The 27438-nt window shown below is 32.2% G+C and overlaps 4 protein-coding genes and 1 long non-coding RNA gene across 12 annotated transcripts in view; 4 read left to right on the top strand and 1 right to left on the bottom strand.

Moving 5' to 3' along the window:
- Positions 1 to 292: 292 nt before the first annotated feature.
- On the top strand, positions 293 to 3573 carry LOC126853101 (protein Red). Of its 2 annotated transcripts, XM_050598554.1 has the most exons (4): positions 293 to 432; positions 530 to 1041; positions 1175 to 2288; positions 2992 to 3573. In XM_050598554.1, the coding sequence occupies exons 2-3, from the start codon at positions 553 to 555 to the stop codon at positions 2243 to 2245; spliced, it is 1560 nt and encodes a 519-aa protein (XP_050454511.1). In that variant the 5' UTR covers positions 293 to 432; positions 530 to 552; the 3' UTR covers positions 2246 to 2288; positions 2992 to 3573. The 2 variants fall into 2 exon arrangements, with proteins under 2 accessions (XP_050454511.1, XP_050454510.1); XM_050598553.1 differs by lacking the exon at positions 2992 to 3573 and having other exon boundaries at positions 1175 to 2387.
- A 539-nt stretch (positions 3574 to 4112) lies between these two features.
- LOC126853093 (cytosolic 10-formyltetrahydrofolate dehydrogenase) lies at positions 4113 to 10289 on the top strand. 2 transcript variants are annotated; one of them, XM_050598534.1, is made up of 8 exons: positions 4125 to 4309; positions 5110 to 5165; positions 5437 to 5578; positions 5839 to 6073; positions 7028 to 7707; positions 7952 to 8366; positions 8689 to 9347; positions 9470 to 10289. In XM_050598534.1, the coding sequence occupies exons 3-8, from the start codon at positions 5443 to 5445 to the stop codon at positions 10045 to 10047; spliced, it is 2703 nt and encodes a 900-aa protein (XP_050454491.1). In that variant the 5' UTR covers positions 4125 to 4309; positions 5110 to 5165; positions 5437 to 5442; the 3' UTR covers positions 10048 to 10289. The 2 variants fall into 2 exon arrangements, with proteins under 2 accessions (XP_050454490.1, XP_050454491.1); XM_050598533.1 differs by lacking the exon at positions 5110 to 5165 and having other exon boundaries at positions 4113 to 4309.
- LOC126853113 (sex-lethal homolog) overlaps positions 9872 to 27438 on the bottom strand; it is a 32648-nt gene continuing 15081 nt past the window's right edge. For 4 of the 6 annotated variants that reach the window (XM_050598572.1, XM_050598576.1, XM_050598573.1 and 1 more), the window contains exon 6: positions 24452 to 26965. In XM_050598572.1, coding sequence (XP_050454529.1) covers positions 26679 to 26965 — 287 coding nt within the window. In that variant the 3' untranslated portion in view covers positions 24452 to 26678. Of the gene's footprint in view, positions 10015 to 24451; positions 27091 to 27438 lie in introns of those variants that run through there. The other 2 variants (XM_050598581.1, XM_050598580.1) reach the window with 2 other exon arrangements.
- LOC126852623 (cytochrome P450 4C1-like) lies at positions 12692 to 16883 on the top strand. The gene is made up of 12 exons (XM_050597575.1): positions 12692 to 12722; positions 12868 to 12977; positions 13213 to 13303; positions 13886 to 14071; positions 14296 to 14395; positions 14906 to 15008; positions 15209 to 15314; positions 15546 to 15670; positions 15772 to 15840; positions 16018 to 16186; positions 16390 to 16569; positions 16635 to 16883. The coding sequence occupies exons 1-12, from the start codon at positions 12692 to 12694 to the stop codon at positions 16799 to 16801; spliced, it is 1437 nt and encodes a 478-aa protein (XP_050453532.1). The 3' UTR covers positions 16802 to 16883.
- LOC126853139 (uncharacterized) lies at positions 20916 to 23847 on the top strand. Its single transcript, XR_007687918.1, has 2 exons — positions 20916 to 21800; positions 22172 to 23847. It is a non-coding gene; the product is annotated as an uncharacterized LOC126853139 (long non-coding RNA).

Genomic DNA, 27438 nt, shown 5'->3' with positions numbered 1-27438 from the left:
TTTTGCTTATGCCTCAAACAATATTTTATAGAAATAAAATACATGAAGAATAATAAGGATATAATTAAAAAATAATCAGGAAAATAAACTTTGCATTTTTTTTAGAAAATAAAGTTTTTGCAATCATAGATCACAAAGATTTATTAATTTATTTAAAAAAATAATTTGTAATATATTCCCATTTCTTTTTACAAAAAGTGTAATATATTTTTGGAATAGCAAAAATGTCTGTATTTTTTACACCAATCAAATTTAGTATTTATCATCTGCTGGTGACATATTTATGTGTGGCGCTGAAGGTAAGTGTGTATATCAATGAAACGGGAGATTAGTTGTGTTGTTGCGTATACACGAATATTGACGTTAATTCCAGATAACTTTTTTAATATCATACAGTTAAGGTTTTGTTTTTCTTACAGTTTTTTACAAAAGGTACGTAAATATAGTTTATTATAATATTTTCAAAATCATTCTCATACATTCCTTCAAGATTCTGTCTATATTGATCATAACCTTATCTCTGTTATAGTAAAGTAAAAATAGCCAGACAAAATGCCAGAAACGGAGGAAGAGATGAGTATGTCAGTTCGCCTGACGAACGACGACTTTCGAAAACTCTTGATGACTCCGAGGGCGTCGGTACCCTCAGCTACTCCAGCTTCCGTACCAGGCACAGTAAGGGATGCGAGTGCAAAGACAGCCCAAACGCCCCAAGTTAGCGGGGGCAGTCGGGCGGAGCTGCGGAGGAAGAAGAAGAGCTTCTACGCAAAGTTGAAAAAACAGGAGGAGGATAAGATGGCAGAGCTCGCGGAAAAATATAGGGATCGCGCGAGGGAACGCAGGGATGGTACCAATCAGGATTATCAAGCGGAAGATCCTATGAACAATGCTAGTGCTTACCGAGCCGTTGCGCCGGATTTGAAATCCGGCATGGATGCCGCAGAACGCAGAAGGCAAATGATCCAGCAGTCTAAATTCTTAGGTGGTGACATGGAACATACTCACTTGGTCAAGGGCTTGGATTACGCTCTTCTACAGAAGGTTTAATATGGCGTTAAACTTTATTACTATGTTTCTTGATTTTATTGAAGCCATAGTTAAAAGTTTAATTGCTTACATTTTTGAGACAGATAATTACTTTTAATTGCTAAAAATTACTTTGTATTTAACATAGGTGCGCAGTGAAATTGAAGCTAAAGAACATGAGCAAGAACAGGAAATGGAGAAACTCGTGAAACCAAAGGAGAAATTGAAGAAAGAGCCGGAGAAAAAGGATGACGAGATGCAATTTAAAACAAAGATGGGCAGGAACGTGTACAAGACTATCATGATCATGAAGTCCAAGCAGATCGAAAGAAATGAGTTATTTACGCCGGGTCGAATGGCATACGTAATTGAGCTGGATGACGATAATGCCGACGTTGACATACCTACGACGTTGATCAGGAGCAAAGCGGACGTGCCGACGATCGACAATACACCGACTCTTACGACCAACGATATAGTAATTAATAAACTAGCGCAGATTCTCTCATACCTACGCCAAGGTAGTCGACACAGTAAAAAGGGCAAGAAGTTGAAGGACGGGCGGACCCGTGGCGATGAGAACGAGATAGATATCCAACCGCGGCCGCCGGTCGCCGACGATAGTATCTATGGCGACATCGGCGACTATATGCCAACAGTGACAAGCAAGAAGGACAGCCAATCCCGCGATAAAAAGAAGGGCTCGTACTTTGACAAGCCCGAATCTAATCTCGATACCGACGACAAGGCAAATGCTCCGCAATTGCCAAGCGTATTGCAACAAAATGTAGTAGCTGCGACAGATAATAACGCACCTAAGAAAGGTGCATTGTTGAATAAGCTAGCGGCCGAGCCAGAAGGTTACGCCGAATGTTATCCAGGTCTAGACGAAATGCAAGATGCTATCGATGATTCGGACGACGAAGTGGATTACACGAAGATGGATCTAGGTAACAAGAAGGGCCCGATCGGCCGTTGGGACTTTGATACACCTGAGGAATATAGCGAATATATGAATAACAAGGAAGCGTTACCTAAGGCGGCCTTCCAGTACGGTGTGAAGATGGCCGACGGCAGGCGCACCAGGAAGTATAATAAGGAGAAGAACGAGAAAGCGGAGCTCGACCGTGAATGGCAGAAGATTCAGAATATTATGAATAAGAGGAAACCGACAACGACGATCGACGGCGCGTCCGAGTTCAAAGTACCACGATATTGAAATACTTTAACAGCAAATCTTCCTTTGTTAGAGAACGAATAAAGTAAGTTAGTTGTACAAAGTTATATCGAATATATATAAGAGCTATATTAATTATATTGACATTAAAAGTGATCCCAATATATTTCAAATAAGAAAGTTATATTATATGCTGTATCATAGACCATAAAATTAACAATTTAAATAATATTAAATAATATTAATCTAACACACGATAATTTATTTTATAAAATATCTCTCAACAGCATTAAACATGTATATATACTATATATATATATCAATTTAATAAACTCAAATTAATAGTAGTAAAAAAAGAAAGAGTTATAAGTGTAGCTTTTTCTTAATCAAATATTTATTAAATCTATGTACGGCGATACATTAAGTAAAACATAAAGTCATGAAACTAATAAGTTTTAGTTATTGATAATTTAACGCGATTATTATACAATATAATATAGTTTTAATAAACATTTGATCGATGACGTTAGAATAAATCGTTAGTTCAGCAATGTTTCCCATCTATGCAATAAAAATATTTATGTTTATTTACGTAAATATTTAAATATATACACATATGCACACAACATATATATATATAATCGGTTTTCCGGTTAGTAGCATAAGATGCTTATTTTGCAATCTTTACTGCTATATCTTAGGGAATTCACAGAGTAATATATAAATTCAAATAATCAAAGATAAATAAATTTTTATAATACAAGAAAGATGCTTCCGTGTTTATACAGGACACAGGATGGCGACAAGATTATAAATTTATTGCACTTGTCTAAAAGAAAAATGTACAACTCTCTTCTCGACACGATATAATTTAAACGATTCTTTATAAAACAAGGACGTGGAATGATGTAAGAGACAAGATTTCAGCACGATGACCGAAGATATCTACTGCCTACTGCATCACGAATATATAATCGGAGTATTGTGAATCGAGCATTTTATGCGCACTGTTCTATGATAAGGATTTTTCCTCGAGGCGTAAAGTGACTCGAACCGATTCGAAGCGGTTCAAGAGAAGATTATCTCGGGGTGAGACCTTTGCCTGTTTACGACCGATTGATATCGGAGAATCTTTCCCTCGAACTGGATCGATCCAGTTTGGACTCGCCTTTTGTGAGTCGATTAGAAAATTTATTGCCGTCATATGAAAGAAGAATTTTTTCCTCCGAGTATCTCGATGACGAATTTCGTGAAACGTAAATATTTTAAAATGAAATTATGTCAATATGTTATGTTCTGTTCTCATCAAGTCTGCATCGTATGCAAATATTTTTCTGTATATCAATTTGAATTTTAGATCAATTAAATAGAAAAAAATTTATAATGCATATGCTTTTTTTCATTAATTAAATATTTATTAAAATTATATATTTTTATATTAATTGAATAAAATATAAATTATTAAAGCTGATATAGGTATATTTGTCATTATATTACATACATATAATATGATATAATATTTCAATAAATTTAAAAAGAACATTTCTTAGAGATAATTTATTCAGAGAAATTCTCTTGCTCTTTTATTCTTACAAAAAAGTTTATGTACTGCATTATTATTTAATAAGAAATCTATTAAAAATATTATAATAAGATATTTATTTTATCGATATTTTATTTGTAACTATAAACATTGCATAAATTATTCATGTTTTATTTTATCGTATGTTATTAAAAATTTATGATTTACATTTGTATCTGATAAATTGTTCGAATAATTCTTGAGTCACAGCGATCTGGAAATTTCAAAGCGGAGTTTGAAGATAACGAGAATAAAAATTCGCTCTGATGTTCGACAGAAGATCTTGACCCTTGCAGGAGATATCGTCAATGTTATATAAATATGGCCGGTTTGTCTGGATTCGCAATCGAAGGCATTGATTCTATGGTCGCCACGTTAATGGTGGACCACTCATGCTCCATTGTGAGTGCAGTCAGTGACGAAAGTGAAGGCGCAATAGTTAGACATTAGTTACACCCGCGCTCGTGGAACTGATGCTGGGTCTAAGAAATTTCATCAGGCGACGCAACTTCGTCTTGAATACCGTAAGCCGCGAGTTCAATACATATCATTGAATATGAAAAAAAAAATTATACTAATGTCTGAGTCTGGGAAAAACAAAGAAATATAGAAAGATTAAATAAAGACTAGAAAGAAAAGTTTGCATGTTGCGTGTGTGTGTGTGTGTTGCACAGATCTCATTGATGCACATTTAAATTTAAAATAGAATTGTTGACGATGTCACATGAACCTACCGATTAAATGATATACGTGTAATATACATACATATAAATTATCGTGTTGTTATATTGTTATTAATATGTGTATAAATTATATAATTTTTTTTTACTCTTTTAATTTAAATCAGTGAAAATATTACTTAAAGCAATAAAAGATCAATGAGTATTTTATTAATATTTAATGAAAACGCTCATACTTTGCTTCTGCGTTTTATGTTTCACTGATTGAACTAAAAAGTAATAAGATTTTGCTAAAAATTCAGTCACAAATTGTCTCTTTTCAATGAGATTTTGTTGATATTATTTAAGAGAGTAGCGTAATATATATATATATATATATATATATATATATATATATATATATATATATAATGCGAATATACAGTATTATATAATAATTGAACTTTTACAAAATTGATTTTAATAAAGGAAATCTTTTTCATGTGACACTCAACGTATTAATATTTATAATTGATTATTTTAATTGATTAATATCTTTAACTTTTGTACATATGTGGGTGACGGTATGTATGGTGCTGTGAATAGAGCTTCGGCGCAGGATTTATTCTGTAAATAAGCTTTGTAATTATATATTTATTTTACAGTTTGCTTAAAAGCACTACTAACATAATATACAGGCGACGGATTAAATCTTGGACAGGTATGTATATGTCGGTGATTATTTAATTAATACATTCACGAATTAAGTAAATCGCTCATTATTAAGAGATCTTATCAAAAGTAAAATTCCCCAAAAAAGATTAGATTATGATGTATTGAAGGAAATTAAAGATAGGAGAGTAACAATTCTCACGTGAGGTTTATCGTTACACCATATATTTTATCAACTATTAGAAGATTTCGAAATTTAACTTCCTGTAGAAATTATTAAGATATGTATAAATTAACGAGAACTCTTTCTATGAACGCAGTCGACGATGGCGCAGCTCAAAGTGGCTATCATCGGACAGAGTCCCTTCGCAGCGGAAGTCTATAAACTCTTACGACAAAATGGACATCAGATTACCGGAGTATTCACGATTCCGGATAAAGGAAATCGCGAGGATGCCCTAGGTATAAACTCGCATTTAAAAACTGATTCTGTTGTAAATTTTCTGTAGAAAAAGATTCCTATAGTCTTGCATCAATAAAATATAATATCGGTAATGATAACATAATAATATATATATGTAATGTGAAATATGTAGATAAATTATATATTATATATATGAAATGTGTATTCACATATCCATTGTGATTTTTGCTTTTCTCAAAATCTTTAATAGAAGATAGCATAATGTATGTACATAATTCGTTATCATCTTAAATTGCAGCGATCACCGCGAAGGCCGACAACACGCCGGTTTTCAAGATCAAAGCCTGGAGGAGCAAGGGAGTGGCCTTACCCGAAATCTTGGAATTGTATAAGGGCATCGAGGCGGACCTTAACGTGCTTCCCTTTTGCACCCAGTTCATCCCTATGGAGGTCATCAATCATCCTCGTCACCGTAGCATATGTTATCATCCGTCTTTGCTGCCCAGGCACAGAGGAGCGAGCGCTATAAGCTGGTGAGTCCTCATCTTGATCTAATACAAACGACCCTTAATTTTTATCAAAAATTTTCCAGCAGGAGATCTTTTTGCGCAAACTACGATTTAAAATACGTTGTTGAAACTTAAATTTTCTAACAATATTTTTTAAAGGAATATATTATTTTGTGTATGTCATTACAATTAATTCTCGTTCGTTATCAATTTTTTTATTATTAACTCTCATGCTTATATTGGCAAGTCTATCGGTTGTGATAATATTTCACGATATCGGCGGGCATCCTCGTGCCAGAACAACCGGTTCACCGAGGTTTTTCGCGCTCCAGATTACGCCAAGCGAGACTACTTTCTCGTTGAAAATATGTTGACGATAATGACGACGATAATACATGGCCACAAACTCGCCATATGATTTCACCATTCTATAATTACGCGTATATGTATATCAAGCGTGTTTCGTACACTTTTAACCTATGGATCGATGCCGATAATCCGTATTGCACATTTTCGGAGCGTTATCCTTTCGCACAAATGTCTTGCTAAATTTTTTTTACTACTTGTATTATATGACAAAGATTTTATTTCTTTGATTAATTTCAAAAGTTATATATCTTTTTAAAATTTATAACTATTGTTTGCACGCTTTTATTAATAATAGAAATAATATGTGAATTATAGTATACTTATTATTATTGTTTACTGTTATAGTACACTTATTATTATTAATTAATAAATTGTACATAAATTGTAATATGTACATAGTTGTAATTTTTTTTGCATTGTAATTAGATATTGAAAAGTTTTTGGATAAAATATAAGTTTCAAATTTGCAACATTAAAGTCGCTTATTTTAATAATTAATACAACATTAATAGAATTTTTTAAAATAATAATCTCCATTTTTAATTACAATACAAATAATATAAAATTCAAAATTTAATTTTGTTAATAAATCTATTCATCTTATTCCAGGACTTTGATCCAAGGAGACAAAACCGCGGGATTCTCGATCTTTTGGGCAGATGACGGTCTGGATACCGGGCCGATCCTCCTCCAGAGATCCTGCAAAGTGGAACCAAATGATACAGTGGATAGCTTGTACAACAACTTTCTTTATCCAGAGGGTATCAAGGCCATGGGCGAGGCCGTAGATCTCGTGGCCAAGAAGCTCGCGCCTATGATACCGCAATCTGAGGAAGGTGCGACCTACGACCCGCTACTGAACAAGAAGGAACTCCAGAAAATCGACTGGACCAAGCCGGCGAAGGAGGTTCACGACTTTATTCGTGGTCTGGATAGTACACCAGGTGCATGGACAATACTAAACAACGAAGAGGTGCGTCTATTCGGATCGTCCCTAAGGAGTAATGGTAAATTACCGGAAGTCGAGACGGAGGTCGATCTCGAGGAGCGAAAAGGGATCGTTCATTCGGGCGGTCTTTTAATCAAGGCCGGCGACGGACAATATGTTAACGTGGAAAGGATCAAGATCGGCACCAAGACTATTCACGCCAGTAAATATGGACAGACTAACGACAGCCAGATCGTAGAATTTACGGAAGAGGAACTGAAGATCGCTGTTGTTTTACGTCGAATCTGGACGGATATTCTCAAAGTTGATATCGAAGAAGAAACAGATTTCTTTGCTTCTGGTAAGCCTGAGTCTGATTTCTTAAAAAACTTGTCAGATTTATTATAATTTTAAGCCTGGACGATCTTATAAAATTAAAAAATTTGATAAAATTTATAATTTTATATATTACATAATTAAAAAAAAAAATACACATGAAGAAATAAAATGCATGCATAAATACAAAACATATCAGAATATATACAAAACTATAAATAATATTTAAAGTAATTTTTCATTAATTTTTCATTAATTTTTCATCTCAGGTGCGGGCAGCATGGATGTGGTACGATTGATCGAGGAGCTTAAAGATAATATTGGCGTAAGTTTGCAAAACACGGACGTTTTTATGGCGCCAATTTTCAAAGAATTTGCCACGGCGGTCGTTCTTGCCGCTCGAGGAAACGTAGCCGCGAAGGAGATCAAGTATGACGCAGTGATATTAGAGGCAAATAATATGACCCTGAGATTCCCTAAACAGCTTTTCATCGACGGCGAGTTTGTCAACGGCCATGACAAGCCTATCAACACGATAAATCCACACGACGAAAGTGTTATCTGCTCGGTAGAAAGTGCGAGTGAGAAGGATGTTGATCGAGCTGTTAAAGCCGCCAAAAAGGCCTTCGAGCAGGGCGAATGGGGTAAAATTAGCGCCAGGGAACGTGGAGCATTATTATTCAAGTAAGCTAATTTATTTTTTATATGATCTTATTTTCGTATGTAATTATCATATGTTATCAAATATTTTTATATATATATTATCAAATATTTTTATATATTTATATTAAATAGATATACAATAAAAAGAGTAAAACTCGAAGATAATTTTGCGGAATTTATAAGAATGAAAATTAATTGATAAGAATACTTAGCATTCTTACTTAATTCTGTATGAAATTAACAAAGATATCCTTTTCCAATCAATAAGACAAAGATTTCTGTCATTCTCCAATGAAACTCTTGTTCTCTTCTAATGTTTATCTCTTTGTTCCTTCTTTTTTAGATTAGCAAATTTGATGGAACAGCACAAGGAAGAACTGGCCACTCTAGAGTCCATCGATTCCGGTGCAGTTTACACACTCGCTTTGAAAACTCACGTAGGCATGTCCATTGAGACGTGGCGATACTTTGCCGGATGGTGCGACAAGATCCATGGTTCGACCATACCTATCTCGCACGCGCGTCCGAATCGAAATCTCACGTTTACACGGCGCGAACCAATCGGTGTTTGCGGTCTCGTCACTCCATGGAATTATCCTCTGATGATGCTCTCATGGAAAATGGCGGCCTGTCTAGCGGCCGGCAATACCGTGGTAATGAAACCGGCTCAGGCCTCGCCACTCACCGCGCTAAAGTTTGCAGAATTGTCTGCTCTCGCCGGAATTCCCCCGGGTGTCATCAACATCGTCTGCGGTTTCGGTAGTACAGTTGGAAACGCCATAGTCGGACATCCGTTTGTCAGGAAGCTGGGCTTCACCGGTTCTACGGAGATCGGCCAGACAATCATGAAATGCTGCGCTGAAAGTAATCTAAAGAAAGTGTCATTGGAACTCGGTGGCAAGAGTCCTCTTGTCATTTTCGAGGATACTGACATGCAGCAGGCAGTCAGAATCGCTATGGGCAGCGTTTTCTTCAATAAGGGCGAGAACTGCATCGCCGCCGGTAAATGACAGCACTTGTTTTTCTATTCCGAAAAATTGAATATTGAACTTTAGTATAAATAATAATGTAAATTTTAGTTAGAAAATAATTCAAACGATTCTCATTATTACTTACTTGTACAGGACGACTCTTTGTCGAAGAGACCATCCACGACGAGTTTGTGAGACGTGTGGTCGAAGAGGTAAAGAAGATTTCCATTGGCAATCCGTTGGACAGAAGCACAGCTCACGGGCCGCAGAATCACCAGGCTCATCTGGGCAAACTTTTGCAATTTGTTCAAGTTGGAATTGAGGAAGGTGCTACGTTGGTTTACGGCGGGAAGAGATTAAATCGTCCCGGCTGGTACTTTGAACCGACCGTCTTCACGGACGTCAAGGACGACATGTACATCGCCAAGGAAGAGTCGTTCGGACCAATCATGGTGATCTCCAAGTTTAGTTCAAAGAACGTCGATGAGATGATCGCGCGAGCAAACAATACCGAGTTTGGTCTGGCCTCGGGTATCCTCACCAAGGATATCAGCAGGGCGCTCAGATTTGCGGAAAAGATTGAGGCTGGTACTGTGTTCATCAACACGTACAACAAGACGGATGTGGCGGCTCCCTTCGGCGGCTTCAAGATGTCCGGATTTGGGAAGGACTTGGGTCAGGAGGCACTTAATGAGTATCTGAAAACGAAAACGGTCACCGTCGAGTACTAACGATTAAAATAATCATTTTCCATGTGTTTGTTGTAATATAGTATTATAGATACATGTATTTAATAGCGATGCGATTTGTATCAAAACCTATAAAATACGCCTATAATAATATTATGCGTAATTTACATCCTATTAGATCTGTGGATCTTTTCTACTTACATAAGAACGTAATCGTGTATTCATTTTTCATCATTATACGTACGTCAATCATTTATACAAATAAAGTGTCTCTTATATTCTAATCATTTTTTATCTATTTTTATGTGCATATATTATCAATGAAAATTTATTGCAACGTAATCAATCAACGTTACACTCGTCCACTTGAATTATTTTTAATAAGCTTTTGCGACATGTTAATGACGTATTTGCGAAATGTCTCGGAGAATAATTATGCGCACATATTGTTGCAATCGTTGAGAAAGAAATAATTCGTGGGAAAACATAGTGAAACGAGAAACGCATTTTAAGGGTTAATAAAGAAAGAATCATGGAGTTGTCGCTCCCACGTATGGCATATGTACAAATAGTTTTTACGACAAATCGCTTTCTCCCCCGAAGCTCCAGATGTTACGTGATTTTTTTGTACCGGCACACACAAGTGTGTTTCTCGCGTCTCCTCGCCGTCATTCCTCGACTGATCGCAAACGGTCCTTCGTGACATATCGAAGATAGAGAACCAGAAAGATTATAGAAAAAAAATGCCTGTAATTAAAATAAAAAGACAATAATTCAAAAAAAAGAGTGAAAAAATATTTCTGAAAGAAAATTCAAATATGTGAAAAATAAAATAAATATTAAATATAGATTGTAAAAAAAAAACTCACTTTTTTACGTTAATTACTACAATGATGAAGAAACTTGATAATTTCTTGAAAGTTTTGAATGTTCTGAATCGATAAAATATGAAATATCATTCGATGATTTCATCTCTCAATATTTTTATGTAGATAGATAAATATAAAATTTAATTAAACTCCAGAGATATCAGTCTTCGACGGCAAATAAGGAAAAAGAATGAATATGTAGAATCTATATCTGGCCATCTAATTTATAATATTTTAGATTATCGAAGTTTAGTAACGTTATAACTAATTGGGTTCATAATAGATTTAATCGGTGGCTCTAATAAAAAAAATTTGAGGATTGAAAATAAAAAAAAGTTATCCGTATTATACAAATTTATACTTTTATTAGCATATTTCAATATATTCAAAATGTTTTATACGATAAAATAATCTAATATGTCATTATAATATATTTCACTTTTAAATATATTTTACTTTTAATTAATCCCCTTTTATTATTTTTGTGTGTAATATCTTTTTCTCTCATATTTTATTAGTTTCGGATCTTTATATCTTTATTACATTAAATTTTTAATATTTTAGAAACATATAAATAAAAAAGAGAAAAGGACAAAATTTTATAATGCTCGCATCTCTCTCTTCCTCTCTCTCTCTCTCTCTCTCTCTCTCTCTCTTTCTTTTTTTATTTTTAATAAACCTAATTTTTAAAAATGATAACATTATTTTTGCGGAAAAAAAGCAGATTTAAACAATAAAATATACACTATAGCAACGTTCATAGTACAACTATTTTTTTGGCCGTAGAATGACTCGTGAATTTGATTTATTATTGCTTTCAATAACAATGTTTTTTAACGATGCAAACTCATCAGATTAATGATATATAAATGTAAATTATAAATATAAATAGAATTATATTCAGCAAACTAAAATCTTCTTGTACGCTCTTTGACATTCTGCTATTCTTTTTTTTTGTTACAACTGCAAGATGATGTTAATGATGAAAATTATCGACTACTAGTCATTAATCTGAAATGTTGAAATGCTCATAAGACCATGTCGATAGACAAAGCTTGTTGATTAGACAAAAGCTGTACAAATAAGATTTTATTTTCTATTTTATTTTTTGTTTCTTTTATATTATACGTTTCACACAGATCAAAAACGTCTGCCTATCAAAATATGACCTTCACATTATGCACTCTTGATTGAAAAATAGATATAAATATAAGCGCCTCAGATATTTATTATCAGTTCACAATTCGTTTTATTACGCATATACATCTGTATTGCTGCGTCTCTGTAGATATTTGCAATTCCATTTCAAACAGTTTTTTGAGTACTATTTCAACCATGGATATTTATAATCTTATTTAATTGTTATAATCTTATTAAATGCATATTATATTATTTTTAAGAAAACTTTTAACAATTAAATAAACAATAAAAACCAAAAAAAAGTTTTTGTAACGTGTATTTAAGGATCAATGAAACAGTAAGCTAAAGAAGAACAAGCTTAATTAAACGTTCGAAAACATCACATCAAGAAACGATGTTTATTATTATATTATTATTATTTATATTTATTTTATCAGTATGTTATTATCACATACATTATGGAAAAAAGGGGCGACTCCTTAATCTTTTACCAGGACCACGGGGCGATCCGATTACTGGCAATGCATTTCTAGTACTTGTTTCAGAAGGCAAGTATAAAATTTCTAATCTATTTATATTAATTGATAGACGACCCTATTATTCATGTACACATACACGTAATAGTTAAATTCATAAAACATTGTGCTCTCGAAAGTATATTTATCAAAAGTATCCGCATGCAGATTACATATCTAAGCTCTTCTCTCGGTATCAATTTGCAAGACATTATCAAGATTATTATCTGTCTATTTTCAACGTATATGACTACAAATACAATTAAATAAATAATATATACATATATATATATATATGTATAATTAATTAATTTTGTATCGATACTTATATTTTTCAGAGGTACTATGGAAACTACTGTGTATTCTAGGTGATACGTATTATCCCATTGGTAAAATATGGAGTTTCTTCATCTATGTTGTGACTATTCGTCATCCAGATGATCTCGAGGTAATAAAAAAATTCAATTTTCTGTAAATATTGCAATTTTAGATTTAGTTAGATTTATAAATCTTGCGTTTCACAAGAAGATTATTTTTCGTAAAAAAAAGATTCCTTAAAAAAATGAATAGAGAAAATATCAATACTCGACCAAAATCACATATTTGAGATATTAAATTATTAATAAATTACTTGTGTCTAATACACTGATGTTTCTTTCTTAACACGTTTTCGATTATTTCAGACAATACTAAGCAGTACCAAGCACATCGAGAAAGGTTTTCCATATAAAGTATTACATCCATGGTTCGGTACAGGACTTCTCACGAGTACAGGTAACATAAGAGCATTAATTTAAGCGTACATACTTTCCTATCACAGTTTGTTTTAGATTTGTTTTCAACACAAAAAATCAAGTTAAAATGTTAGGCTTACACTTGAATATTATTTTTCACGATAAATTCTTAAATAACTTTTTCGATGTAAGAAGTAATAAATTTAAGTGAAATTTGCAAATGAAATAATATTGAGAGATGATTTAGCCGCAACATATGTATTCTCAAGTAAATAAAAATAATAGATTATAATTAAAGAAGATCTTCAATTAAATCGAACACCACATGTAATTGACTTTTTTTAAAATAAATTATAATTTATTTTTATCTGATAATTGATAATGTTTTAATTACAAAATAATGATAATAAATTCAAGTTGATACTTGCAACTTCTTTTACTGTAGAAATTTCATGAAAAGAAAGTTTACAAAATTATAAAAAGATTTTGCTATAGAAAAAATAAATTAAAAATAATAATATTATTTAGGGATTGCTCAATAAACCTCAAACTAAGAAAAAGAATAATCTTATAATATTATTTGTATTTTATCGCACAATTTGCATTATTGTATTTTTTTTAGGCACTAAGTGGTATGCGCGACGAAAGATATTAACACCTGCATTTCATTTTAATATATTAAATCAATTTGTTGATATTTTAATCAAAGAAAGCGATTATATGACAAAATCTTTGAAAGATGTCGGAGAGACAGTTGTGAAAGATTTAATACCATTTATTAGTGAACATACTTTATATGTCATATGCGGTAAGTTTCTGTATATTTCTTATTGTCCTTTTTTATGTACGAGAATTTCATTCTAAATGATACCATAACTTAAGATAAGAAGATAATTTGTTCCTATACAAAGTATCAATGCTGCAGGAAAAATATATAATATCTGATTTTTTGTGCTCAAAACTATTTATGAACTATTCAATTGTAATAATTTTCGATTGTATATCCGATCTTATATAATCAAATGCTTGTAGAAACTGCCATGGGCATCTCTCTGCGAAAAGAGTTTCCAAAAGAGTTCCAGCAACAGTATCGAAATGCGGTTAACGATATAACCAAACTAGCGGTTTATAGGTAATTTATTACATAGTAAATACTTGTGTAATATATCTATGATCTTTTAAGTTATGATTGCTAATCATTTAAAGATAAATAAAATATCAATTTGTTTAAATTAAAAATCAAAATCTATTGTACGTGCTTTGTTAAATGTTTCGTTTAAATTTTAGAATGAAAATTGTTTATAATCTTAAAAATGTTGAAAATATTAAAAAATGTTAGAATATTGAAGTATTAAGTAATATGAATTGTGCAATAAAATCCGAAGAGAAATTATCTATGATCAAAAAAATTGTAGTTAAAACAAAAGTATAATGCCTTTAAACAATTTTAAATATTTTTTCGCAATATACATAGATTAAATTTTTTTTTATTTATATTTTTTATTTTTTCTATTTTTTTACTTATATATTCTCTATGAGATTATTTAAAGATTACTTCTAGATTTTATAATGGCTTTAAGTAAGGCTTTTACAAAAACATATCATTATTGAAACTATATAATTTTATTGAATTTTGATTTAGAATAACCAGACCTTGGTACTACAGCGATTTGTTATTCTCATTATCGTCACAAGGAAGAAAACAAAAAAAAATCTTGAAAATATTGCATGGATTTACGGAAAAAGTATAAATCATGACATATTTTAAATTCTCTCTTTTATTTAAAATTATTATAAATCTCATCATCTTCATATCGCAAAATTACGTGATTAATCATCAAATATTAATAACACATTACGCTATTAATATTTATGCTATATATGTGCTATTGTTATTTAATATAAAAAAATCATTTAAAATATTTAATATCGTACTCGTATCTAGATTATCGCAGAGAGAAAACTTTATCACAAACTTACCAATTATCGATATCTGAAAAATCTTGAAAATAATAAAGAGGTGGATATAAATGATGTTGAAATATTTGGAAGTACGTAAAAGATCACAAATTCTATTTTAATTCCATTACATCTAATATTTTAAGTTATGCTTGTAATATTTATATTAAACACATAATTACACGGAATAAAGCAACATATGTCTTCTGTAAAATTAAATTATTATTAATTCTAATAGAAAATCTATTTTAACCAAGAACAATGTTATATAATTAAAGCGCAACGTGCAAAAATGAGATATTAATGTGTTTTTTTATTTCTAGTTAAAAAGAAACGACTAGCTATGTTAGATCTTTTAATAGCTACATCTTTAGACTCAGATCTCAATAGAGACAATCTTTTGACTGATTTGGACATCAGAGAAGAAGTCGATACCTTTATGTTTGAGGTATGTATATGCAATCTCTCTTTTAATTTTTTACACGCATACACATTTTTTATCTAAGCACATTTAACGATTTGACGATATGTATTTGACGATGCTAACAGGGTCACGATACTACAGCGATGGGTATAACCTTTGCTTTGTTACTATTAGCTGAACACAAAGATATCCAGGTATCTTATTCTTAGTTCATTGCCATATATTATTTCAAGCGCGATTTTTATTCAAAGTAATACAGATTTCAGACTTTTGTTACAATGTTATTTTAAACTTATTAAAAATCTTTTGTATCTATGTGTATGAAAACTAGAATATTAAGAACTACACTTTAATTATTATCTATGGTACAGGAACGTGTGAGAGTTGAAATCGATCACGTGATGCAAGAAAGCGGAGGGAAACTTACCATGACAGCCTTGCAAAATTTAACATATTTAGAAAGATGTTTAAAGGAAACACTACGTTTATATCCTAGCGTATTTTTAATATTACGAAATGTTGGAGAAGATGTAAAACTAAGTAATTAATCACTTCTTTTATATATCTTTGAACATGTCACATTTTACGGAATGTATATTATCAAATGTAAAACAAGTTTAATTTTCTTAACGAGTACAATACTTTATACAATATTTTAAGAGCACAATATTATGTTCATATTATTTCTCAAAAAAACTCTTAATTTCATAAATTTTCATATTTTGTATTAATACGCTTTTCAGATTCATATATTATACCTGCTGGAACGATCTTACATCTTAATATTTACGGAGTTCACACAGATCCCAATTTTTGGCCAAATCCAGAGGTGTTTGATCCGGATAGATTTTTGCCCGAAAGGATACACAATCGACATCCTTATTCCTATCTACCCTTCAGCGCAGGACCGAGGAATTGTATAGGTGAATTTTTCGCGATTTTCTTTTCTCCTCGTGTTGATAGTTTTTGACAAGATTTCGAATTGTAGGTCAAAAATTCGGTATGCTGGAGATGAAAGCTATGATAGCTTCTTTGGTGCATAATTTTTATTTGGAACCTGTAGATTATTTAAAGAATATCCGGTTAAAGGCCGATCTCATAATTCGTCCCTCTCATCCGGTTCATGTAAAATTTATCCCAATCATCCGTAAATAACCGTTTAAAACTAATATAGATATCATATGAATGTAAGAAATTGATGACAATGTTTTATAGGATAAAATGATCCAATATGTAATTGTGTATATTTTTTACGTTAAGTATGTTTCATTTCTAATTAATCCTTTTATTATTTTTGTATGTAACTTTTCGCTCTCATATTTTATTAGTTTTGGATCTTTATTACATTAAATTTTTAATATTTTAAAAACAGGTTAAATGAAAAAGAAAAAAGAATTAAATTTTTTATAATGCTCGTATCTCTCTCTCTCTCTCTCTCTCTCTCTCTTCATTTATTTATCTCTAATAACTGTATATTTCAAAAGTTATAACATTATTTTTGCAGAGAAATTATAGCATCAAATACGAATAAAATTGTACGTAATGTATTCCCTTATTTTCATCATAAAACTTTTCTTATTAATTTCTTTAAGATATTTACTTGTTTTAAGGAGAAAACCAAACGTCTTAAAAAGACTTTTTAAAGAATTTTTTTTCTGATAAATAATTAGTTTTTTTTTTCAAATCACTTTATTAACATCACAAAGTACATAATTTGAATTACTTTTTATAAAATTTTCGTTAAAAGATATTATTTGGAAAAAAAATATACATTTCAATATAGAAATTCTGTAAAAATTTTATCTTTTGACATAAATTGATTTTAAGGAAAGATGTTAATATAATCAGGATGTAAATATTTCTTTTTTATTTTTTGTATTTAAGAGAGATATAATTGATATAATTGTTTAAAATCCGAATTTAAATTAAACAAGCAAATAAACAAAATAAATTTCTGTCGAATATTTTTCTGTAGAAAAACTTAAGACGATCAGAGACGCGTCAGAAATGCGTCACTGTGTATATAGCTTCAATGGGCCCGAAGGGGCCATAGTGGTCCCGTTGCTTCGTTCCTTCGTGTGCGAAGCGTATCGCGTATTGTACCCCATATGAGTCATCGGGAACGCTTCCCAAGTGCAACTGCGGGCGCGACACGTGTTGCACGTACCTGAGAGACACGTGAAAGGGTCCGCTGTGAGGACTCCTCTCTGTGTAGGTGCGCGCATCGTCGACGAACAGCTGTTCCCATAAATATCCCCGCATCCCTTCCCGCGTTCTTGTCTTTTTTATTTCTTCACCCCGGGAAGCCAGCCACCCTTCGTATATCGGATCCTTCGTCGTCTAAACATAAGTTTTCTTCACAAGAACTTTACAACGCGTCGTTTGTAATATTATCACTTTACAAAATTCAGTGAAAAATGTTTAAGATTTTTTTTTCAAATATAGATATGTAAAGGCGCAAATTTTTTTCCAAACGCTAATTTTTTTATTAAACTTTATATGTATGTTTTCGCAAAGTACTTGGTACGCTAATCGTCATATCCTTGTTGTCGCGAATTGTCAACTCAGGAATCGAATTCTTATGAAAATTGAATTCGCCGAATAATAAACCAGATTTAAATACTGCAAAATATCAAGAAATTATAAATACGTAACAGGAATAAGAATTATATTGGAGATTCCAGATATAGGAATTGACAATTCGGATTAAGTTTCGAGTACATGCGGGGGCTAATTCGAAAACATGCGCGACGGCATGGCCTGGAATTATTCATCGTAGACAGGAAATGCAAATTCCATCATGTCCCCTCATGTCATAGGACAGTGCTCTTTGACCCTGCTTCGATTCCTCCTATATGGACGAGACCTCTCTCACCTTTACGAAAATTTTATCTCATGACATCAACTGCGACGGTTTCTGCTTTATATATATATAAATCTTATAAATAATTTATATATAAAATATATACATATTTGTGTAAAATAAATATATATTTTCCTGTATAAATTATATTAATTTTTTATATTAAATATTTAAAAAAAAAATACTTTTTTTGTTCTCTACAACGCGCTCTCTGCTCAAATAAACGAATTGTTAATTTCAACCCTTTGCGTGACATATGTGACATTTTTCTTGCAATTTTCGTTCGTCGATATAATTCACAGAGTTAAAAGAAAATTCTGCCGGGTCCCCTTGCTAGAGGTCTCATAAAATTCCCGACTGCGCCCATGGGCACCACGTGTGAGCCCATTTTCTCTCTCTCCTTTTTTCTCATGCCCACCCGGCGGTGGCGGTAATCCTCCCCGCTCGCGCACTCCGCAAATCTGCTCGTCCAGTTGCCCTCAGGATGTCGTGTACGGCGGTCGCCGTCATCGGTTTACGCGCGTCGGAAAACTTTATTCGCGATTATTGTTATTTGGAAAAAGAGATCGCGACGCAATCAACATTCCCCGCGAGTATCGCGTCGGGCGGAAACGAGTATCTTCCTTCCGCGGGAGAATGCACGCGCCATATACCGGGTGTCGCGGGTGATACACATCAGCTTCGACAATTGAAAAACGCATAAGTGGATCACGATTGCCGTGATTTTAATTTTCTTCTCCGTTCGCTGCAACAAATTTTCGTTTTTCCTACTTGTGAAACTATTTTTCTTTAATATCTCTTTTCCTTTAAAATTTTTAATCGACGAGATATAATCGTACTTTAATCGTGAGTTGCAACACTATAAATATTTGTCTATATATATTTGCAGTATAATTTATATCTGCAGCTATCTAAATTTTTCAAGAAATTTAATTAAATTTAATTCCTTTTACAAAATATCTTTATATTTTCTCTTTGCTCATATCCGTTTTTAAAATGAGAAACATTTTAATCGTATATTACGTGCATTTTTCATCATATAATGCAATATTGAATTTAATTCCTTCGCGAATAAAATATTATTTATATTATATTTATTTTTGTCTCTTTCCTCTGTTTTAATTAAATTAAACACATTTTAAATGACATATGCATTACGCGCAAAACGCGGTTGTAAATGTAATGCCTTCTTCACGTCATAAAACACTAAAAAAACGTCTATTATATAGATTTTCATTTACGATATATATACGTTCCTCTCTCTCTCTCTTTCTCTCATTGTAACAAGATTCGGGTCGAAAGAATCGCCGCCCATGATCGCCGCGCGTGAATGAATTGAATCGGGAGAGCGCATTTTATCGGGCGGCGCGCGGTTGGATAAACGAGCATTAAAAAGCGTGACATCAAAAGAGAAAAAAAAAAAAAAGGCCGCGGCGTATCATTGGGAGTCGCGCGTTGATTCGGCTACAAGGAAAATAAACTAAAACGCGCGCACGTGATGAGTCATCCCAACAATGCGCTTCGGCCACGATTATTCTTTCCCTCTTTCACTCTCTCTCTCTCTCTCTCTTTACTCCGAACAACTGACCCCTATCGCACTAATCAGAAATTATAATGACAAATTCGACGCTAAGAGCTCCGACTTTACATACAGGGCGTTCTAGAAACACGATATATTAATTTTAATTAAAGCAACAGTTGATTTTGTTTGTCGCGAGTCCAGAGTTTTCTTGGAAGCGAATTTTATTTATCAAAACTTTTCATATATTATATTCATTTCCTGACTGAAATTTAAAAGAAGATTTGGAAGAATTAAAGTCCACTTAATTTCTGCGAACAAAGTTTATTTGCTTAATGAACTATTTTTATTTAATTAAAATTTCGAAACTTAATGCGCGATATTTCCTGCTCCGAAATAAATAGCACAAATTATTTTCTCACGAGTTTAAGTTTACTTTCAAAGCGTTTATTTCCCAACTCTTTTTTTTTCTATTTTTTTATAATCCCGAAACAGCTGGAATAACGGACGACAGCATGCGATAAGAATTTCTATCTAAACTTGGGAAGAGGTTTGCCGCCGGAAGGAGCGGTTTATTCTATGTTTCTGGCGATGAAATCAGTAATTCTAGCAAAGAAATAGTATATAAAAGCAGCGTGTGCGTGTTTAAATTATCTAACAAGTTTAATAATTTATTTCACATTACACATCCCCGATGTAAAGAATGAATTAATAATTCTATACAAAACGGATCAAGTAATCTTTCAATGAAATCGTAATGTTTCATTAATAAAAAAAAGTTTACATAATATAGTCACAAATATATTACAATTTTATTTAAAAATAGTTATTGTTAATTATAATTATAATTAAAGTTTATTATAAAATTATAGATAAAGCACATATTTTTATGATTTTTAATAAGAGTGAATAATTTTGTCTCCAAGCTATATGATTGTCGAGTTTTAATTGCGCTTAATGAGATACGAAACACACGTGGAACAGATGCGCGCGATTCGTACGAAACGTCTCGCTGCATTTCCTGGGGAGAATTCTAGCTGGTTCAATGGGAACGACGGTTAAGAAAGGACACAAAAAAAAACATCGATGCAAGGTCAAAGGATATATAACGAATCAAATGAATCCCTTTCGACCGTTTGAGTAATGTCGAAAACTCATCGCGAGAGAAAGAGAGAGAGAGAGAGAGAGAGAGAGAGAGAGAGAGACTTCTTCCCTTTATTTTAAGAAGAAATAATCTTTCAACATTTATTGCGTTTCTTATGAGATGCTCAAGGAGATTTCAAAACGAAAATTTTTTTTATAAATAAATGCATTTAAAAATACCTTTAAAAATATTTTTCCTATCGATATATTATGTAATTATTAAAAAAAAAATAATTTTTAATGAAATTGTTTAAAAAAATTATATAATGTATCAGAGGGAAAAAACATATATAGTTCTTCAGTATTGTTCTTCAGGATAAATTTATTTAAGATGGTATCTCGGTCTATCCGCCCCTTCCTGTTTCCTTTTTACGAGCTTGGCTAATCTCTTCACCACATCCTGTGGGTGGAATGTGCATCGTGTTTGTTATAAAGTTCTCCGTTCGAACTTGAAAATCGTCAGTCCACGCCTTTCGTTGCTCGCGACATTTTTCCGCAAGTATCCCCTCGCTGATCCGGAAAATTGTGATAACATAAGTAATATTAATTGAAGTGTGCTTCGTCATATAATCTAACAATGGACTCTAAAGTGTTCTGCTTGAAGAATGGAATATTTATGATAAAAAAAGGTAGAACGCTCAAGAAAGTAATTAGTTTTATCATTATTAAAAGATTCATACGACAATCTCTTAAGAGAAAAGCTAAATCCGCAAAGAATGTATAAATTATTTTTGAAATGTAAAATACACCGCATAAAAGCTGATTATCTTATGAGTACTTAAAATATATAATAATGTGCCGTTTACAAAAATTATAAAAATTACATTTATGAATTATGAAATACAAGAAAACATATATACTAATGAGAAAATGTTATCGTGCGATCCCCTGCGATTTGTAATACTAACTTATAAAAATAATTTTTACATTCTTTTACAAATAATGTTTCAATTATTATTTTTACATAACATATAAATATCCATAATAATTTTTTTTATAGTGTGCCAAGCAGTGTGTTAGTGAAGATGTTCTATTGGGGTGATGACTAGAGCCGCAAGTCAGAAGTCTTGACGAGTCATTCCAAGTACCTGAATCAGACTGTCGACGCGCGCAAGCAATATAGATATTTTCTATGCTTTATAAAAGAATTCTATTACCTCAAAACTACTTTGTCCACTAATCTGGCTGTCTTTTTCTTCAGATTACTGACATGGGTAGTAGCCTATTATCCGTGTGATCGCAAACAAGTGTTAATTTGTAAACCTACTTATACTTGTAACATTGACTTATCGTATAATTTTCGTTCTCTTTAGATGTACAATCTTTGTCAAGTTCTTAATATTCTTAGAAAAATAATTTTCTTCAATTTCTAAAAGCGCAAACAATTAGAAATGAATCCGAATCAAAATTAACAGAACACGCGGTTCAAAGGAGAAACCTAATCTGACTTTAATTAAATGAATTAATTAAATAATTCTGTTACATTGCCACAGCTGAGATTTGTCAATAATTTTATTTGCGTTATTTCTTGAGCATATTGATTGTCAAAATTGGTGCTGCAAGCAAGATGATGGCTGTACGGAGATCTTTATTTCTCCCCAATTGAAAGAAGAGACAAGATTATTATCGAACAATTACGTTGCGGCTCTTCATCGGGCACTTTGCTTTTTTAAATGCGAGCTGCCTTTTGAAGGGCAACATCGTGGTCGATTGTATTCATCCATGGAAAATTATGACAAAACGCTTATATTTTATTAAATACTAATTATCCGTAAAAACATTTTTACACATTTCATTTTTTTTTCTTTTTAGATCGATTAAAACAAAATATGTCTTTTACTTTTTCGTTAAATTAAGATTATATAAAAATCAGGAAAATGTATTTGCATTTGTATTTGCATTATTTTAGTCTGACTATCAAAGCATTCTTTATCTGTAAATATAAATATAAATTTCTACGGTAAGTTTCGTAAATTATTCGCTGTAAAAAATTCTCTTTCCATAGCGGATAGTATTTTTTATTAAATTGTTTGATACACAACCATATTTTGGTGCGACATAACGTAGGAGTGTTAATTAATATTTCTTCGTCAAAATCAAAGTTCGATATTAGTGTTATGATTTTTCTATGCACGATTTTATAAATTATAGCAATGTGTATGTTGCTCCAATTTTGCAATGGGTCAATTATCGTGTCGCTTTCGCACGATTTTATTTCTTATGAATCTTTTAGTCACGATTCTAAATTGAGTGTATTATTTTATTTCATTCTCCCGTTATAATGCAATGAACTCTTAGTAATTATATATATAAGTCTCAGCAATTTGCATACACATACACATTTCTTTCATAAAAATGATAATTATTCTAATGTGATAAATATAAATTATGCTACTTTGCCTGTAGATCGATGTGTATAACTATGTGTATAACACTGATTAACTTTAATGCGTGACAATAACAATAATATTAATATAATATTATAACACACATAGATATATAATAATTATATTCAGGTAACTTTAAGGACGTTATTAATATCTAACAATAAGATAAAAGCAACATGTAATTTGATTGTACGATTGTACGAGTTTATAAGAATGGATGATAGCCAAGTTAAGATTCTGCATATTCTTATACACAAATTAACGTTAATTAAAAAATTTATCAATACTATAGTAGTCAATTAGCTTCATCTTTATTTATTGCTCCAGATTTATATTCCCACTTGTTGCACTTAGATGTAGCATAAAATACGATTTTTTTTGTCTTTTCTACACAACTGATTATCAATATTTCTCTCATTTATTCTCCTTTGTACAAATCACAGTTTTTATAGACAATTCACAGGCTGTGCTTGAAACCTGTCACACAGGTTCGGAACACAAGCACAGCTTATTATTCTTTTTCTTTTTTCAGCTAAAAATACGACACGCGACTTCAACGTATACAACGTATATACTTGCTTAAAATTTGTCCTCTATAAAAAATCAGTCTCATTGTCTATAAGGTCGCGTTAGTGTCGAGTCTTCCTACACGTCTCTGTACACCATTGACGGCGATGATGATTAATTAAAAAAAAAAAAAAAAGTCGAACGCTTCTTGAAATACACTCGTATTAATTTTCTACCCTCATCAATCAGATCTTAAGTACATGCACGAACAAAATTTTGATATCAAATCCGAGAACATGTATTTTATTATATAAATATCAAAATTAATTAGAAATAATTAATAAAAACTGAGATACAAATATACGATCAATTAACAAAAGCTAATATAGAGTTGCTAATGAATGTTTATTCCAAATTGTTTTTACGGCTTTACATAAATATTTTAAAATATTTTTTCTCACTCTCTCCTCCTCTCTTCAGCAACTATATTTACGAATCACGTAAAACGTCACTGGATGATTGAATGAAATAAAATACACCATGCGACATGTGCCGAAAGTTCGTCTACAGAATTGCGAAAGAATACGCGATCTCGCTCTAATACTGCTCTCAAATATTAAAATAAATTACATTCACCCTGTTCTTCCGCGCGCGACACGTGCTTAAAATTCGCTTAATCTAAATTAACTACGGCACGTTCGAATCGCGTATTCTTCTAATGACAAACCGGAGCGATTGGGAATTCGATCATAGGTCGCGATGTATGTCTATTTTTAGAAGATCCAATACCTAAAAATATACTAATATTAACATTAAAATACATAATTAATATTAAAATGGAGATCTGGGAATTTGATTGTCAAAATTTATATTATAATTTTCAAATAAAAATAACATATTTTTATAATAAAAATTTTAAGTTGTCATATTTTTTTTATTCACACTATAATATTATAAATATATTTTTTATTAAGTCAAATGGAGTACGTTTCAAAACTTCAAGTTTGGCGTTTATTTTTCGTTTCTTTTTTATATAGCAAGTCTATATATGTATATAAATTGTATATATACATATATATGTACATACATATATATATATATATAACATGTGTATGTATATATGCATATATATATATATATATATATATATATATATATATATGTCACACTAGGCATATAATATTTCACTTACAGGTATTGGATTTTCCTGAAAGGACTTTATGTAATCGAGAGGTGCGTCTATCTTATAAAAAAAATAAAGAAAAACGTATCTCACAAATGTACAAATTTTCGTTCGCCGCAGAATGCCACTGATATCCACAGCCACGTCGAACGGGAAATTGTCCTCCAGAAATCCCCCTGATTTATGATAAAACATTCTTACGATGAAACGTCTCGTAAAGTTTCAAGTTAGAATCATTAAAAAAAATGAAATTTACAACAATACGTAAAATTCTTATATTTTTTCTGCACAACGCGATTTGCCGGAACTCCTTAAGATCCTTCAGGATCGTGAGCTTACCGGAGAATTAATGTTTAAAACGCTTATCTTATAGTAATATATAAGCCGAACATCCTGACAAATTGGAACGACCTATTTTTACATAAATCAACATTCGAACAATCGTGAAACTAGAGAGAAAGAGAGAGAAAGTAACGCATATAAATTAGAATAATTTATATCATTACAAACTTAAAATATGATTTAATATTACAATATTAATATTCTATAATAAGTTTAATATTATAAAATAAAATATTGACTTGGAGAATTTATCATGATTCATATAATTAGTGAGCAATGTCAAATGTATGTTTCGAAATAGAATATATTGAATATATTCGAAATAGAATAATTTCATATTGAAATTTAAATCAAACTATCATAATTGGAAAAAATTATTTTTAGCAGTAGATGCGCTCAACCACTAAATATAAATTCCTCTTTCTCTCAAGCTTCACGATTGTACAAGGTAGAAATAGAATAAAACCGGGAAGAATCTCTAATTCGAGTTTTTGTTTGTTATTGCGAAAAGTCTAACATTTTAAAAACGAATAAATCAAAAGCATATAATACCCTGTCCAAAATTTAATAAAACTATCATCATTTAATCATTTTCTAATTACCACGAAAATATAGAATGTCCCATAAAGTAGCTCGATCTTAATGTAATTGTTAATAACAATCTTATTGTTATTAATAATAATATATTAAATTTATTATCAATCCTTGAAACAGGAAATATTATGCAATATCCAACATGCTAAAATAAATGATACAATAAAATAATAATGTTCTAATGTAGAGCGTATAATATTTAACTCTTTCAGTATCTATGAAAAAACTGTTATTAACATTGATATTAACATCGAATTACTTTCTCGTGCGCCATTCTATAGATAAATAAGTGATTTAACTGGCCCAACCCGGTTTTACTCGACCTACCTCTTCTTCCCCTAAATTCTCAACAGTTTTCGTTACAAACGATAATCCCCGTGGATTTATTTCGAACGAGAAGGACGGCTTCAGCCAGTGATCGGCGTCGTGATGCCGCCACGGGTGTCCTCGTCGTCCTCGTCGTCGTCGCCATCATTGTCCCGATATCGCGACGGTCACCAGAAGTGCGACTGCACGTAGCCGCCACCGCCGCCGCCGCCACCACCCATGCCAATTGGATTGAACCGATGCGGGTGTATCTTCTCCATTCGCATAACACCCGGCCCGCCGCCACCACCGCCACCCCCACCAAGGAAGCCGCCGTGAGGTCCGCTGCGCGGCCCAAATCCGCCCGCTCGGCCCAGCATCCCTGGACCACCACCGCCACCGCCGCTGACACCCATCCCGGGCGGACCTCCGATCCCGCGGGCACGTCCCCCGCCGACCCCGACTCCGCTCGTTCCTGGAAAATTGAGGACGCCTGAGATGAAAGCGGACGGTTGAAACTGCTTCTTGGAAGGTGGGTCTTGGTGTGACGCTGCTCCTTTATTTTTTTTATTTTTCTCTAATGCAGATCAGGTTGCAGACCTACAAAATTTCTCAAACGAAATAACAAAGACACTTCGCTCCATGCACACGAGTTCTTTTTCTCTAGAATTTAATAATTGGTCAGCTGTTACGTCTATTTAAGTGACATAAAAATTTACCATTTAACTACATCTCTAGATTTTCGATGGTAGAAATGAATGGATAAAATTTGGAAACAATTTTTTTAATATTCTTTTCTTTTTTTTAAAAGTAAATCACTTAAAATATCCATTTCTCTCTAGCATTTACATTTTTAAGTTCCGATTTTCCAGCAAATGTTAGAGAAAAAAACGAAGGAGAAGCGTCATCCAGTAGAAAAAGAGGGTCGTGCGAATGACTTAGACGTGA

The sequence above is a fragment of the Cataglyphis hispanica genome, chromosome 11 (genome assembly GCF_021464435.1).
Source record: "Cataglyphis hispanica isolate Lineage 1 chromosome 11, ULB_Chis1_1.0, whole genome shotgun sequence".
NCBI lineage: Eukaryota > Metazoa > Arthropoda > Insecta > Hymenoptera > Formicidae > Cataglyphis > Cataglyphis hispanica.
This window is presented reverse-complemented; position numbering and strand designations above follow the sequence as displayed.